Below are 17,090 nucleotides of genomic sequence, written 5' to 3'. Positions count from 1 at the left end.
TTTCTGCCACTTGTCAAAATAAACAAGACATCTCCAATTATTGATCACACTTCAGCATACAGTTGGGACAGGGAATAATGCATTACAGAAAGCAAAACCACAAGATGTTAGTTACATAAAACAATATAATTTGTATATAAACTGATAAATACTGTCTCCATGGTTCACTAATTCCAAATACTAGTTGTCTGCACATTAGTTGCTAATAACTATTACTAGAAGTAGTTCCAGCTTGTGCTCTCTCAGGGTGGTTTCATTTCCGAGACAAGTCTGCCTGTTCGTGCTGGGGGAAAAATATTCTCAGCAATGAGACAAGGTTCCACGTGAAGATCTCACTTTGCTGTCCACCAGATAATTAATCCTATGATTATAGAAGCCACAGCAAGGCCAAGAATCAGGATACAGATCTTCTTGCGGGATTTCTTCTGAAGAAGGAAGGAAAATAAAAAAGCCACTGATATCAAGAGCAGATGAGGAAGAAAAAGCAAGTTTGCCAGTTCATGTTATAAATTTGGTGAGTCAGAGCACTCAATACCCATAATTATTCAAGGGAATTAACAAGTACCATTTATACAATTTCATGTTCCTTAAATAGCATAAGCCACAACTAAATGTTTTTAGTTTTAGGTCTAAGAAATGCAATTAAATCAGAATGCAACAAATTCTGCTACTCTTAAGGCAAATTCAAAATTGTACTTCAAGATAACTACAAACAGGGAAGTCGGCAAAAACCTAATATACATTTCCTGCTAAGGTCTGCCACCAAGGCTGCAAAGGAAAGCTAAACATCTCTAGCTATTGGGATCTTCCACCTAAAACAAATGAAAATGCCATTCCTGTGATACAATCCCCCCATAGTCTGGTGCAGAGATAGTACTGCATTTCTACAGCTTAAATGATGCAGCATACAGTTACTGTACTTAGTTTTACTTTGATCACTTTCTTCATCATAGGAAGCCACAGTCTGTCCACGTGCACTGAGTATTTTTAACTTCACATAATGCTCTGAGTCTGGTTATGTATAATCACTTCCTTCTCTGTCTAGAAAAAAAAACACATCTAATACGTGCCTGTCTTGGTATACTGTCTTGGATGGATTTACTGCCATCTGAAAACATTTATAAATACTACGTACTGCCAGGTGGCAAAAGCTACTTTCTTCTTGCAGTTAAACAGCACTGAGTGTAAAGCTTTTCAGCATCTCAACACTTAAAAGCACCCAATTTTTTTTATCTTGTGTGGGAGCAGAAACCTTTTTCCTCACAGAACCTGAGCCAACAGTCACAACAACCACAGGTGGATGAGGTCAGAAGGCAGCTCTGGGTCTCTGTCCAACCACTGCTCAAGCAGGGACACCCACAGCACACTGCCAACGACCACAGCCAGGCAACTCCTCCAAGGAGGAGAATCCACAGCCTCTCCAGGCCAACTGTTCCGGTGCTCTGTCACTTGCACAGCACAGAAGAGCTCAAAAAGGACCTCGTGTTTCAGTCAGTGCCCAATGCCTCTCGCCCGTCACTGGGCAGACATTTCCACCAACAGCAATGTAAGGATGCTATGGAAACCATGGGCATCATAAAAATGATTTAAGCTGCAGTGAAAACCAATGCAGAAGAGGTGACTGGACAAGGAAGTCAGATCACAGGTTGGAAACTGAGCAGTTAGAAAGGCGCTGCAAATCTTGGTCATCACGAGTTCCCTTAGTTTGGGCAAGGATTTTATTTTTTAAGAACCTTTTTTTTTTTTTTTTTTTAGCCAAGTTCTTACATGAAATCTTGGCTTAGCTGATATGTTTATAAGATGGCCACAACATGCCAAACTGCTGTTAGCAGAACTGTTCAGCTCTCCCCTGAGAACAAAGACAGCTAAACATTTAAACCTGCTGAGAATACCTAGATGGAGGAACAGACTGACTACACCACTCTGAATTAGAAGGCTAATTTCAACAGAATGTTCTCGAGTCAGTTGCTTTATTCCTTTCAGCACAATTCTTTGGGAGCGCCAACTTGCATGATCTGTTTTTAATGGCCTGTTTGGTGTGCTGCAGTCCTTAGCATCTCGTTAGAGCTGTACCATTACTGGTACTCACCTGTACACTGACAATAATGCAAGCATACATAATTTACCTGATAATAGGCAGCTCTCTGTAACTGCTCACTGGCTCTTTCCACATGAACTTCTGCACTTTCCACATTTGCCTCTATGCTATCTATGGAAAAATAAGAGAACCTGTAAAATAATTCAGACTTTTGATGCTAAAAAAAAAAAAAAAAAAAAAAAAAAAAGAAATACAATTTTTTTTATTTTATTTATTTATTTTTTTTTTTTACAAAATATCAGAAAAATTGAACTACACAGGCAGAATGTGCAACTGAACTAGAAAAGAAGCTTCTTATTATCCAAACACTTACCAATCATATCTCCTTGGTCGTGAATCATCATGGCTAAATCCTTAAATATCTGATTGACATCCAAAATGTCGGCCTGAAGACAAGTTTGACAAGTTATACAAAACACTGGTTACAGCTTTTTTGCAGCCTAGTCCTTAGTGCCTCTTCAGAACATCACTCACAATAACTGAATAGGTACCATCACTCACTGACTCAGGTGACTCGATGTTGCTATTGATGGAACTTGGGATTAACATAAGAGCTTGCAATATTCTCACTGCTCATTCTTTCTTTCATGTCACAAGCAATTAGAGTAGGGAATTGAGATGAACCCTGTCACGAGTTGCTCCTACCATCTCTGAAGGCCCACCAGCAAACAGTGAAGGAAAATATACCTAGTCTCCTTAAACCAGAGCAGGGAGATTTATCTTGGCATCAATCCTTTCTACAAGGAACAGTTCTTTTACCTTCAGGTCTGCTCAGCCCATCCCATTAGATAGCACTGCATGAATTCTTTGGTTTACATCCTAATATTGTTAACTATATATTAACGTAAGTGCAGGATCTGCTCTTCACCTCTAATTGCCTGATTGCCGTTTCTCTTTCTTTAATGAGCTCAAGATCCTGTTCAGTTATTGCCACATCATCTTCTTGAGACTGCATTTGATTCCAGTCTTCACCACTGTGAAGAGAAGGAAAGAAAGTAAAACATTGTTTCTTTCAGCACAGGAATATTTTCTCACTATGATTACACTGAATCACCAGGGTGTTAAAGTTGAAAGGATTCCTACAGAACAACACCAGCCTTGCAACTAACTGCAGACTTATGACAGCAATTACAAGTGAGAACAATAACAGGGACAGACCAAGTAAAGTGGAGAAACTGAAAAGCAGTACATGCATAGGATAGTTTGTGCTAGGATGTGACCATTACCTATAGCATTATAGGACAGGCCTTATTTGAGGTTGCTTTTTTTAAGTTTGCTTTTTAAAGTGTCTGTACCTTCCTTTCCTCTCACCATCCCCCACAAAAAAGGGGGAATCAATCAGGGTGAAAGTCTTGATGGAGAGCAGCCTGCAAGCACAACATTATCAAATCAAAAGAACACCTGGCAAGCATCTTGGTGCTAAGATTCTCACTTGCTATCTGCCATTTGGGGATAGGAAGAACCTTTAGTATTTTCATTCATGAATCTAGCAAGAACTGCAAATTAAGTCACACATCAAGAAGGATGCTTAGAAAAATCTCTGCATCACGATGCACACCCACCCTGATGGCAGTACTTCATAACTGCCACGTAAGTGGCACACACTGATTACAGTGAAGGCAGTACCAATAATACAAAGTCAGCTGTGTCCAGCACAAAAGTCTTCTGGGGTAATATCTCCCTCTTCTTCTCGGAGCCAAGCATGTCTGAAAGCACTGCAATATACCCAACAGGCATGCTGTGACATAACTCCAACTTCCAAAGGCTCCAAGCACAAAAAGAAATGACAATAAACTACTTGAGTAGATCAGATACAGCAGAGACATTCAGGAATTCCGCTGAGTTGACAGCAGAATCTTCAGTTTTAAGGCACAAGTGTCTGATGTACAGCACATAAGGACAATTTCAAATATGGAGTAGTTGCTACTACATCTCTCTGAGACGAGGGCCTCTCCACAAGCAAGTATTTATGTGGCACCCCGTGCATTAGTGAGCAAGACTTCAAACTCATCACAGCATCTCTATAACTGAACAATTCAGCATGTGGAACCACAGGACTAACACCAAACAGCTGATCAGGGGATGAGACGTCTAAGATAGGTGCCTTGATTTAGGACATTACAAGGTTTATACAGATAGGGCCAACGTATTTCATCCTCCATTTTTCAGGCACGCATAGTGGAAGCTGACACCGCAATCACAAACGCTTTTGCAGTGTCTTGAGTTCACTTGACTCACTGTAGAGCTGATGCAACATTCTGCAAACTCATCTGCTATGCAGGCACAAAGTCACTGCAGAATCTATATATGAGCCTGATATTTTATAGTGATGTTGACTAGGCTGTTCTGGTATCAACTGATTATTACCTCCAAGGCTTCTGAGTTTAGAGCAGTCTCATCCACTACTTTGTAACGGCTCCATCTGGGCTCATAGATAACATCCAAACTCATGAAAGAAGTATGGAGTTGGGTTTTTTTTTTTTGGAAATTGTTTTGTGACAGAAAACATGTCTGGTAATCTTGTGCTCACAGTCCAGAACACCAGGAGTTCCAACTACCAGACGCTGGGGACTGAACTATTCCCACTGGGACAGTAATCAACTGCCTACATTTCAGCAGGCTCAAATACTGCCATGCACTTTTTGTTAAAACACTGTATATTACAAACACTGTACAAACTGCATAGCATCTTTCTGCTTTTCATTCAGCTGAAAGAGCCTTGCCCAACCTACAGTGTATCTACAATCATTTTAATTATGCATAGGTAAGAGTGTACCCCAAGAATGCAAGCAGCTGTTACCTATCAAACGAAACAAGCTGTTCTTCTCTGAACCGCTCATCAGCCTGGAATAAATAAATGAGGTGTTAATATTTCAGACTACCAGAACTACTAGCAAACAAAATCAACAGGAATATCCTGAAGACAAAGGCATATGCTGTCCAGAGAGTTCTTTGCCATTGTCTCTTCAACTTTCAGATTTAACCTCAGGGAGCTTAGATCAGATTTAATTTTAAACTCAGACTCTTTTTGCAAATCAAAGGCAACTGAAAGGCAAAGACAAGAGTCTCTTTACTCAGATAATCGGTGCATCAGCATATCAAGATGTGTGCCTACTAATTACAACATCTGGAACAGCAAAACGACCTACTGAGGCCTCATCTGCACTCAGTGATGAATCAGTAGACAACCATGAAGTCAGTGGGCAAACACAAGATCTCTGAAATGATTTGTAGTCCACTACATCACAACAGAACGCCTGCAAATACTTACAGAGATACGGGAGCCAGCTCTTGCCCTTGCTACAGTCTCTTTTTCCTTCTCTGACACTTGCCTCTGTACTGCCTGGAAATTATTTAAGGCTGCAGAGAAATCATTCATTAAACGTTCTTTCTGAAGCCTCTGTTGACGCTAAGGAAAAAAAAAACAACAAAACAACAAGCATTCAGATACTGCCATTCATGTTACTGCAACCACCTCCAAAACAGCATAAAAAGAAAAGTAAGTGCTAACATTTAAGTGATCCTTTGTTTCCAGCATTCTGGGGCAGAAACTGGAGAACAAAAAGCCCAAATGCTCTGTGCTCTACCTACTGTGGAACTGTCCTGTGCGTGTTTCCCTGGCACGTTCCCTTTGTGTTGTGACACCCCATGTATGGAAAACAAGAAGTAGGAAAAAAGACTTGACCCAAGGACAGTCAATACTACAGCTGATTCTTACACTTTCCACTGCAGAGATTACCAGTAGCCCTCTCAACCTGTAGGCTCTCTAGTACTTTCAAGAAGCTTGTAGCAATTCAGCAGATACGTCAAAGAAAAATAATACATACATTATCAATGAGATCTTGCTCCTACAGATTTCAACCGCACTGCTTCAGTGGGCTGCATTCACTTACAGAAGTCAGTGCCACACTCAGCCACGTGCACGTGACCGGACTTTGCTTAGAGTGAGATTAACTGAAAAATACTTTCTGAGCAAACACACAACACACCGCTGTACTTACAAGCGGTATTTAAACCTTTAGATAGAGAATTGCATCTACTAAGACAACATCTGCTGACCCATATCCACAGATGATCCCATAACAGCATCACAAAAGCAGATAAGCCAGCACTGCGGCAGTGATTTGAAGTGGAGACAAAAGACTCCAACAGCACAGGAGCGTCCATTCCCTCCCCTTCCCCACAGGAAGGGATGCCCTGAAAGACTGTTTTGCCAGAGACAAAGTCATAAGCATTGCCTCAGCAGATTTCTTTAGATGTGAGCAAGCTGAGTCAGCTCCTTCCCTCCCCCACCTTCAGTTCAGGCCATAAATCCCATGGAAGAAAAAGTTTCTTGGTGCAATCACACTTCATACTGACATTCAGCTTGCACTGAGTTTTTAATCCAAAAAACGCGGTCTCACATCACCAGACTGCTCTGTAAACAAGATTATTTCTTCAGAAATAGAGTTCCATACTCAGCTCTCCCCAAGTTTTAGAGCTATTTGCTGCTGATAAACGTTTCCCCCCCCAGCATCACGCACTCAGGATGTAGCTGGCTTAGTTTGTCTTCCCACTTCAACAACTGCCTTTGTTGCAGAAAGCTGCTGTCTCTTCAGCTGTGCCAGTTAAAGCTCTGTGAAACTGCACTCTAAGCCAGCTTATCAAGTCAAAAAACTCTAGAAAATTGTACATGCATACCTGTTCAGAAGCAGACAGAGGAAGTGGTAGAGACCCCAGCTCTTTGAGATACTCATTGGTCTCTTTGGCCAAGCAGTTTGCAGAATGCTGTAGCTGTTGTCTAAAACAGTGGTGCAGAAACAGTGACACAAGTTTCTTCCAAAAAGCAACCTGAGCATTTCAACATTTACAATAATGACCAAGTAAGGTTTCCAAGCTCACACATCTTTAAGGATATTTTTCCCTAAGAGAACAGAAATGTACTCCACGTGTAGTGAGCGCAGTGCCAACCATCACAACTGATGTATTTATGTGACAAGCAGCTATTACGAAAACGAGGATGTCGCATATTCAGATTCAAGGTGCAGTCACGTGAAAGATTACAGAAAAACTCACTTCTGACATTTCTTACTCCAGAATTTATTCTCTCCATAACATTCTATTTCTGCTTTTCAAGCAGTTATAACAGTCTCTGTGGGACATATTATAGACTGTACTGTTAAAATGTTTTACTGTTACAATGTTTTCTACACTGTCCTCCACTGGCTCGTTGTGAAGTTATACCTTGCATTTTGGCTGCCGGAGAGGATTGCTCATCTTTATAGCACCTCAAATTCTTCTGTATTAAAAGCTGTCTTTCCATCAAATACAGGCCTTCCTCACTGTTCTTCTGGACTGCCCTTATGTGAGGGCAAAATACCCAGTATGACATGCATGACTTTTAAACCACAAGAGAACTACTAGGGTTACTCCTCAGAACAGATAACACGTGGCTAATATCATACTGCTCTTTTTAGGTTCTATATACCATTTTCTAGTCAATCTTACTCAGTGTTTTGAGTGGTTTCTCTGGAGTCCTGCAGGAACACCTTCATATGTTCACTGAACTACTTCACACATCTCGTAATGTTTGCTTTGTAAGACCATATTAAATTCATGCAGTAAAGCATTTCTCCAAAGTAACTCACTTCTTCTAAGAACAAAGGTAAAAATAAAAGAGCTTGAACAACGTTTACTCAGTGAACACTTACAAGTTTTCCTGCAGCTTGCTGGAGTCCTGCTTGGTTCCCAGCTGGCTCATCAAATTCTTTATCTGAGCAGCTGAAGATAAAGAGACCACAAGATTAGTAAGAGGAGTTTTAGTATATTTTACCCCTTCTTTAAGGGCTTCTCCAATGAAAGATCTCTCCATATTTTGTTTAACTCAAGCTGGTAACACAACACTTAGACTTTGCATTTAAACATCCCCATTTAGCCATGGTCTAGCTCACTAGATTAACTTTCAGACAGAAAGATGACAGATTCACCTTTGGGATGTGTAGGCTGCACTACGTACCTAAAAGCTTGCATGCTCCTCTTCCTCAATTTTCCTAAACCAACAATAATTTTTGTTCCTACCAACCACGCTGTTTCTGCATCTCAGACCATCACTGCCAGAACTACTTTATTTAAAAAACAAAACCAAATAGTCTGTGTTTTGCTACTCCTGATAGACAGAAGCTGTTGCAGTACTGGTAAAGTCTTTCAGGTACAGCAGCTAGAGCAGCGTTAGCTTACATCAATCTTAATCAGATTGTAGCCAGAGAAGTTCTAGCCATTCCCTATCTTCGTCCACAGTTCCTCTTGTGCAGGCACTGCTTATCATACAACCCCCAAACCCTTAACACACCTGCAAAGCAGCCACCCCTTCCCCTCTGCCTCAGAAGGGGGAGGCAGAATGTTTGAGCAGCCCAGCATGCTGACCTGCTGTATCCTGCAGCTGCACGCTCCTTAGCATTAATAAGAGATGCTGGGGGCACCAGTAGGACAAAGCCTGATGGGCTCCTAGCAATCATGCCCTATTCCCTCAAGCAGCGAAGCAAGACATAGAAGCATCAACTTAGCATCGTTCTAAAGGCAGCTGAGTGTCAGTGAAATAACAAGAGATACTTCCAGTTCAGTGAGATCCTACTGGTGCAATTCCTGCTTTTAGCCCGGAGCAAAACACTTCAGTTGATGAAATGTGTTGCTAAAGAAACACCAGATTCCAATGACAGACCTCTCTTCTAAAGTGAAGGGTAACTGCTTATAACAACAGCAATTGAGCCAGGGCTGCAGTATGATTCAATCAGCAATGAGGCAATAATTCTGACTTCTGCATACAGCATGATGCACTTCTGGTTTCTATTAGTCCATACAGCAAGGAGTTGTTTAACAACTTCTGATACAACAAGCTGAATGCTGCTTTTAGCAAGCAAGACTGGACTAATTTCACAGATCTATGAGCCACATGCAGGTCCAAAGAGTTTGCAGCCAAGTTAAACTGACAACACATAGACCATACACCGTGTGGACATCGAGGACCAAGCAAGTGGAGTTTGTGCTACATCAAGATATTCTGTGCTATTTTTCCCTCCTTTGAGGGTATATTCTTGTACAAGTCCCATTGCCATGCCAGGCAATGTGTTTTCTGTTCTTGCCTTCACCAGTTCCCACAATTTTCCACGCGTAGCTTATTTCATCCAACAGTAATGCACAGAACCTACAGAAAATGGCAACAAAGCAACAGAGAGGCTGGAGCTCTTCCCCTTCATTTTTTGGGCGCCAAGCATACACATCAATATAGAAAGTCCCTTCTGTTAGCAGCTTTCAGTCTACAAATCCTTTCAATTTTAGGCACAAAGCGTTCCATGCTGTTATGCACTTCAGATTACTTACAACATTCTAACCTCCCTCTGGGTGTTTAGGTAAAACAACAGCCTTGCAGGCAATAGCTTTGCCAGCTTGCTCCAGCAGCTTTCTGCACACTTGTGAGAAGTGCTACTTCTGCTGGGTTTCCTAAAACAAATGAATACAACCCATCTGTCCCCACTGTTTGCTTGCTGCTTTTTCCTATGGGGAAAAAGAGGAGAAAGGAGGAAGTGCTCAAGGTTTCTGTTTCTCTTCAGGCCTTTTATCAAATACAGAGTACAGCTAATTACTGTAACGGTAAGGCAGCTGTTCTGTGTTCCCACCCACCTTGATAGAAGCTGTAAGACATTTGCTTCATCTGAAATTGGCAGTGCACTGAGGTAGGGCAGCTGCTGGTCATGAGACCAAGCAATCTTGTGCTAAGAGGAAGAGAAGCTGAACTAATTAGAGGAGGAAGCTCAGAGAAAACACACAGAAGAGGCAAGGCAAACCAAAGCCACGTTTTCTGACAACTTCAGGAAGAATTTAACAGGCATCCACACCAAGAGGAGGCAGAACAGCTTGAGGAATGCTTACAACTTGTGAGATCAAAGTGGAGTGGCAGAAAATCATTGAGGTTGGCAAAGACCCCTGAGAACACACAGCCCAACCATCCAACTACCAGCAGTTCTGCCTGGTAGGCTGCACAGGGACGATCAGCCACCCATCACAGTGCCCGAGCACTCCTGCAGAGAAGCTTTTCCTAATATCCAACCTGACAGACTCCGCCAGCCGCATTCAGAGGACCAGAGACACGGCAGCAAGATTCGGGTTCCACCTTTAGAAAAGGCAGCATCTTCGCCAAGGGATCGATCACCCGACTGGAAACGACCCCCTCACACAGCGGCAGGGCTCAATACCCAGATTTCAACGACTACTTCACGACATTAACTACTTTATGACCGACACTAACTACTCTACGACATTAGCTACTTTATGACACGAGCTGGAACAGGTCTGCAGCCGCCCCGCCCCGCCCCAGGCCCACCGAGGAGCCCCGGCCCGGTCCTCCGGCACTCACTGTACTGCGCGATGCGCTGCACGTTGCCGCTGCATGTCTGAATGATAGCACCGAAATCCCGCGGCGGGGCCGTCGGCCCGGCCCGGTAGGGATCCAGCGGCCCGTACGACATGACCGGGCGAGTGACGGCTGCTCCGGGCCCGGCTGCCAGCACCCCGCCGCTCACCGCGCATGCGCGACCGCTGCTGACGGAGCGTCCGCCCTAAGCCGATGGGACGCTGCCTGCGCATGCGCGGGCGCGGCCGGGCGCGGCCTCCGGTTGCCATGGTGACGGCAGCGTCTCAGGAAGGCGTGAAGGCCGCAAGCTGTGTCGCAGCCCTGAACGTGGAGTCGGCTGCGCTTTGACACTGGCACACGGCTCGGCACCACCATGCCGCTCCCAGGGAGGTTGTGGATGCCCCATCCCTGGGGGCATTCGAGGCCAGGCTGGATGTGGCTCTGGGCAGCCTGGTCTGCTGGTTGGTGACCCTGCATGTAGCAAGGGGTTGAAATGAGATGAGCATTGTGGTGCTTTTCAACCCAGGCCATTCTGTGATTCTGATTCTGATTCTTGCTCATCTTCTCAGCAGCGGCAGAGGGAGAAAATGACATGGAACAACTCTTAGGTTGAGATAGGATGGGGAGATCACTCACTGGTTACTGTCACCAGCAAAACAGACTCAATGTAGGGAGGTTAATGTGATTTATTGCCTACTGCTAACAGACCAGAGCAATGAGAACTAAAGGCAACACATACCCCCCTCCCATCCGTGTTCTACCTCCCCCTCACCCAGCAGCATGGCACAATGGGGGCTGTGCTCAGACCATATCACCCCATCTCTGCTTCTCCTTCCTCCTCACCATGTCCCTGTCCCAGCGCAGGGTCCTTCCCACACAGTGCTGTCCTTCCCAAACAGTGTGAGCTTCCCACAGGCTGCAGATCAAGCCCCGCTCTAACACAGCTCTGTATCACAGGCCCATTTTTCAGGGGCTGCTCCAGCATGAGGCCTATAGGCAGCAGCTCCCCCAGCCCTCCTGCAGTCTTCACCCTGGAGCCTGATCCTGTGGGACCTCTTTGCACTGCTGTAATGTGGGCTCCTCTATGGCTGCACGTGGAGATCTGCTCCGCATGGTGCCCCTGGGCTGCAGAGGGACAGTTTAGAATTAAGCTTTATCCTTAATCTTCCAGTTATTGTTATGCAGCCAAAGACAATCACAGAATCAAAGGGTGCTTGAGGTCGGTCAGAAAGGATGTCAGGGTCCCTCTGGTCCAACCCCTGCTCGAGCAGAGACACTGGATCTGTTTGTCCAGGACCACATCCACGTGGCTTTTAAAGATCTCCATGGAGGAGGTTTCACACCTTTTCCGACAGCCGGTTCCAGGGCAGAAATACACAATAAAAATAATGACATCCTGATGTTCAGACAGGATCCTCCTATGTACCGGTTTGTGCCCCTTGCCTCTTGTCCTGGCACTGGGTACCACAAGCAAGAACCTGGCTCCATCCTCTTCACCTTCCCTCCAGGCATTTATGGTCATTAATAAGATCTCCCTGCTCCTCCACTTCTCCAGGCTGAGCAGCCCCAGCTCTCTCACCCTCTCCTCGTGACAATGCCCGCATAAAATGTCCCAAAACAGATTAAAATAGAGAAATGTTTAGAGAGGAGACATTGCTTTATTCTGCATGCAGCATAAGGAGAGAAATCCCCACAAATCGTGCTCACCAAGTCTTCACACTGGTTTCTCCTTATAGTCATACCTACCTATTATATTTTCATAAAATTATCCAAATACACAATTACGTATTTTAATCTTCTGTATTTGAACAAGAGTCTTTGGTGATTGTTTGGAGAGGTGTCCCGTTACTCACCTTGTCCATATTTGGGCACAGGATTTTTTAAGGACACCTAATCAGTCTCTTCTGATTGGTTTCTGTCTTGAATTTGTGCTCTTTCCCCACTTTATTGTAACCAGAGGTTCTGCTGGGGACTCTTTGGAGGCCACCCCCAGTTCCCATCAGTCAGAATCTAAATTCAAAGCTAGCAGATCTGCAACATGTGAATTTACTCCTTCCCATGGACCCCCCTTTGGTTTCTGATTTAACAGGTGTTCTCTTTTTCTGTGTCCATGACTCCAGCACCCTGCATGGTGACCCTTCCTCAGTGATGAAACAGCTGAAATTGGTTCAAACTGTTTTTGCCTATTCTCCCTGCTTGAAAAATGACCCATCGCTGTCCTTTTGTCATTATATCCTCACCCCAGGGTGAGATTGGTACACCCACATTTGGGACTAGGGTGAAGTCTCATACTGCCCACATGAAGCTGGAAAGAAGAGCATGAATGCACAGTCCCTGCAAGGATCCACAAAGCCCACAGCATCCCCCACGGAGCACATGGGGGTGAGCCCTGAATTCTGCGTCCCCCAAATCCTGCATCCTCCCCTTATACCCATCCCCCCTACAGTGCCCAGCTGTACTCTGTATCTTGTACCCCCCTTTAGACCCTGATTCCTGTGTCCCACACTTTCACCCCAAATCCACAGTTCTGCATCCTGCCCCCAAATTCAACATCTCCCAAATCCTACATCTTCACCCTAAATTCCCTATTACCCCACCAAGTCTGCATTCCCTCTAAATATAAGATCCCCCAAATCTCATTTTGCTCAAATCCCACAGCTTCACCCCAAATTCAGCATTTCCTCAAATTCCCCCTTTCACCTCAGATCCCACAGCTTCAACTCAAGTCCCATGTTGCTCTAAATCCTACAACTTTGCCATAAATCCTGCATTACCCAAACCGCACAGTTTTACCCCAAGTCTCACATTGGCCAAATCCTTCAGTTTTATCCCAGATCTCTCAGTTGCATCCCAACTCCTGCAAGGCCCAAATCCCACAGCTTCACTTCAAATACTCGGTTGCCCAAATCCTAGCTTTACTTTGAATCCTGCAGTTTGCCCCAAGTTTCCTGTCACCCCAAATCCTGTTTCATCCCAAATCCCCCAGCTTTGCCCCAAGTCCCTCTTTGCCAGAAATCTCCCAGTTTCACCACAATTCCCCCACTTCCATTCCAGTCCCTGCAGGATACTGCAGCTGCTCCTGCCCAGCTGGTCAGTGATGCCCAGGCTGTTGTACACCAGGTGCTGGAGAGCAGCAATGCCAGCACGAAGATCCAGGCATCACTGTGGCTGTTGCCCTGCACCCGCAGCTCTGTTTTAGGGGGCCAGCCATCAGAAATCCACAGAATGCCCCAGAAGGTTCCCAGAACAGATAGGGAGCCCTGGTTGAGGCTGGCCAGGTGTTTCATCATTTGCCACTGTGATAGGGCTCCTGATGGCCACCATCACCGGGGGCTGGAGCACCTCCTGCAGTGCCGTGGGGTTGAGGGTCAGCGCCCTGACTGTTTTCCAGCCAGTCCCCAAGCAGCAGCAGCCCACCTGACAAACTCCTCTCACTTTTTCAAGCTGTCCTTCTGTACAGTGTCCTATGGAACGGAATATCCCTTTGGCCAGCTAAGGTCAGTGGGTGGAAAGTGTCCTCCCTTATTCCCTCTGTAGCCTGGTGCCACAAGGAGACAGAGCAAAGCGTAATTACTCATAGCATCCAAGATACAGGTCCTAAAGTACAAAGATCACTACAGCGTTGAGCACAAACACCAGATTAGTTCCCAGTCAGCAGTTTTATCATACTGTAAGCCAAAATCACAAAGCACAGCAAAATGACAACTTCAATGCAACTCCTGGAGATGGTAAACAACTTGAATGACACATAAATATCAAGTGCTAAATGATATAGTTCCAAGAAAACACTGAAATATCTGTGCAAAAAAAATGCCATAATAATTAGCAATTATCAAGCTTACATCATACTGAATATTTGTTTGGCCAGTTCAGGTTAGGTATCTCAGTTCTGTCCCCTCCCAACTCCTTGCATCCCCCACAGCCCTCCTCACTGGCAGGGCAGTAGGAGAAACTGAGAAACTGAAATGTCCTTGGCTCTGTATAACACTGCTCAGCAACAGCTAAAACATTAGTCCGTTATCAATGCTGTTTTTCTCCTAAAGCCCAAACACATCATAAACACAATGAAGGAAAATTCAGCGCCATCTCAGCTGAAGCCAGGTCACAGGGACAGGTGGCTGGGCTACAGGATGCGCTGCATCAGATTGCCTACAATGCCCGCTGCCTTGCTGACCACGCCGGGCAGGAAGAACGCAGCCAGGCTGGCCAGGTGGCCCACAGCCGAGACGATCCATGTGTAGTTTTCAGTGCTCTTCTTCTCCTCCCTCAGCCTCTTGATCTGCAGCTGCATTTTCTCTGCATCATGCTTGTAACCCTCCTCCATCAGTGCCCGATGTTCCTGTGGGACAGAGAGTGCTGTTGGTACTGCTGCACAACGCCACAGTACAGCCGCAACATTTGCCACAACACCATCATTCACGGCACAGCCACAACATGCTGGTTCCACCACACAACACTGTCACAGCGCTCACCTTCAGGTAGTGCTCCAGCAGGCGGTTTTGCTCCTTCAGCCGCAGGCGCTGCTCCTCCAGCAGTTGCTGCTCCAGCTGCCTGCAGTGCTCCTCCAGGCTGCGTTGCTGCTCCTTCAGGCACTCTGTCTCTGCCTCCCTGGCTGCTGCTTCCTTGGCTGCTGCTGCCTCCTTCTGCCACTCCATCATCATCATGCGTGCATCGACCGCATGCAGCGCCTGTGCCAGCGGCTCACGATCTTGCAGGAACACGTCCAGCACTGCATCCGCCTGATGGTACAACTATGAGGCACCGCCTGCATTGCCACACCAGGCTCCATCACACCCCACTCACCTTAACACCCTTCTCAGGCCACCACTGGTACTTTTCCAGGACGTGGCACAGATCATCCTGGAACAGCTGTGCTCCGCCTGGTGCTGCATAGTCCTCACACTGCAGACGGTGCTCCACGTCTTGCCACAGCTCCCGCAGCACCGCCCGACAACGCTGCTCCGATGCCTCCTCATTGCGCCGGCAGAACTTCTCCTTGGCCGCCTCCAGCTCTCGCTGCACCACAAAACAGGTCTGAATCAAAGAGAAATTGCCCCCAGAACCCCACGGCGTGACAGTGACTCACCATCAGCTGACATTGGTAGGTGCGCTCATTGTCAGCAAAGGCACGGGACAGGAAGAGGGTGACAGCACGGCGCTCCCAGCGCTGGTGCACATCCACCAAAGTGGCACGCGAGTCCGTGGGCAGCACCAGGTCCTGCTCCATGCCCTTCTGGTACTCAGCCACTGCTGCTGCCACTGCTGCGGTGTTCTCGGTCTTTGCCAGTGCTGTCACTGCGCTCTCCACACAAGGCACTTTATCTTTCACAATGGTAGCCACATATTTCTCCACCAGGGAAGCCAGCACTGTGGGAGACACCATCACTGAGACGCATCACACCCACACACATCCCCGTGTGCCACACCATCCTCATGCCACCGCCACTCACTGGTGCCCGTCACCCGGCGCCCGCCTGGCAACTCCTTCACCGGCGCCTTCTCCCAGATGTGCTGGCAGAAGGCAGCTGCCTTTTGCCGGAAGCGTGGCTGCAGTTCATCCTCCCGCATCTCCTCCAGTCGTGCCAGGTTTGCATCAGCCGTCGGTCTCTCCAGCACAAACAGCTTGCGGTTTTTGAAGAAGGCGCGCAGGCAGCGCCGCAACTCATTGTGCTCCTGCACCACGCGCCCATTCCCTGCATTGCCAACATCAGCATGGTGCCACCACCCATAGGGACATATGGTGACACATGGTGATGGCCATACCGGACTTTAAGAGCAGTGCATCGTTCAGGTAGTCATCCTCAGTCAGCACACGCTCGCCCTCCCGCAGCTGCAGTGTGAAGTCACGCACGGCCCAGACGAAGCTGGGGAAGACGCGGCTGAACTCAGTTTCTGGATCTTCATCCTCCACCCTCACGCGTATGTGATTCGTCAGCTCTGTCACCAGCCTGCAAGACCCATGTCAGTGTTATCACCATGTGAGCGTTGTCACTACCATGGGAACACTGTCACTACCCTCCCGCTCATCCCCATACCGCAGCTGATCCAGCGCCTGCTGGTTGATAGTGCCCATGCTGTTGTACACCAGGGTGCTGGACAACAGCACTGCCAGTGAGAAGATCCAGGCATCATTGCTGTTGTCACCCTGCACACACAGTTGGGTTTAGGAGGGTCCAGGAGGCTGTGAGAGGGCCTGGGGCTGCTTACCCCTGGCACCCACCTTGTGGGGATCTCCCAGCCCCTCGGTATCCAGCAGCACCAGTGCCACACCATGCCGGCGTGGGTGCGGCAGGCACCACATCCAGATGCCCTTGGTCTCCGCCCGCACTGTGGAGCCCAACGGGAAACCTGTGGGCAGTGAAACCATCAGAAATCCCCCAAATGCCCCCAAACATGCCCCACATGGATGTGGTTCCCCTGCACCAGCTCACCAGTACGCCGCTGTGCCAGCTGGTTCATCAAGAAAGACTTGCCAGTGCGGTAGGGCCCGGCAATGGCCACAACCACCACGGGCTGAGTGATACCACGTAGCACTGCCAGTGCTCTGGGGTTGAGTGACAGTTTGTTACTGTCACTGTTGTACACCAGGCAAAGTGGGGCTGGCAT

General features: G+C 46.7%; 2 protein-coding genes across 2 annotated transcripts; both read right to left on the bottom strand.

The window, feature by feature from the left end:
- Window positions 1–332: 332 nt before the first annotated feature.
- On the bottom strand, window positions 333–10,599 carry STX12 (syntaxin 12; the record flags this gene model as incomplete). The annotated part of the gene is made up of 9 exons (XM_079545969.1): window positions 333–425; window positions 2,127–2,209; window positions 2,412–2,484; window positions 2,967–3,072; window positions 4,899–4,942; window positions 5,370–5,507; window positions 6,779–6,878; window positions 7,789–7,858; window positions 10,488–10,599. 9 exons carry the CDS (start codon window positions 10,597–10,599, stop codon window positions 333–335), a joined length of 819 nt encoding a protein of 272 aa, XP_079402095.1.
- A 4,673-nt stretch (window positions 10,600–15,272) lies between these two features.
- On the bottom strand, window positions 15,273–17,090 carry LOC306954930 (guanylate-binding protein 1-like; the record flags this gene model as incomplete). The annotated part of the gene is made up of 7 exons (XM_079546137.1): window positions 15,273–15,500; window positions 15,571–15,851; window positions 15,935–16,177; window positions 16,248–16,432; window positions 16,520–16,629; window positions 16,705–16,832; window positions 16,916–17,090. 7 exons carry the CDS (start codon window positions 17,088–17,090, stop codon window positions 15,273–15,275), a joined length of 1,350 nt encoding a protein of 449 aa, XP_079402263.1.

The sequence above is a fragment of the Tetrao urogallus genome, assembly GCF_951394365.1.
Source record: "Tetrao urogallus genome assembly, chromosome: 23".
NCBI classification, from domain to species: Eukaryota; Metazoa; Chordata; class Aves; order Galliformes; family Phasianidae; genus Tetrao; species Tetrao urogallus.
This window is presented reverse-complemented; position numbering and strand designations above follow the sequence as displayed.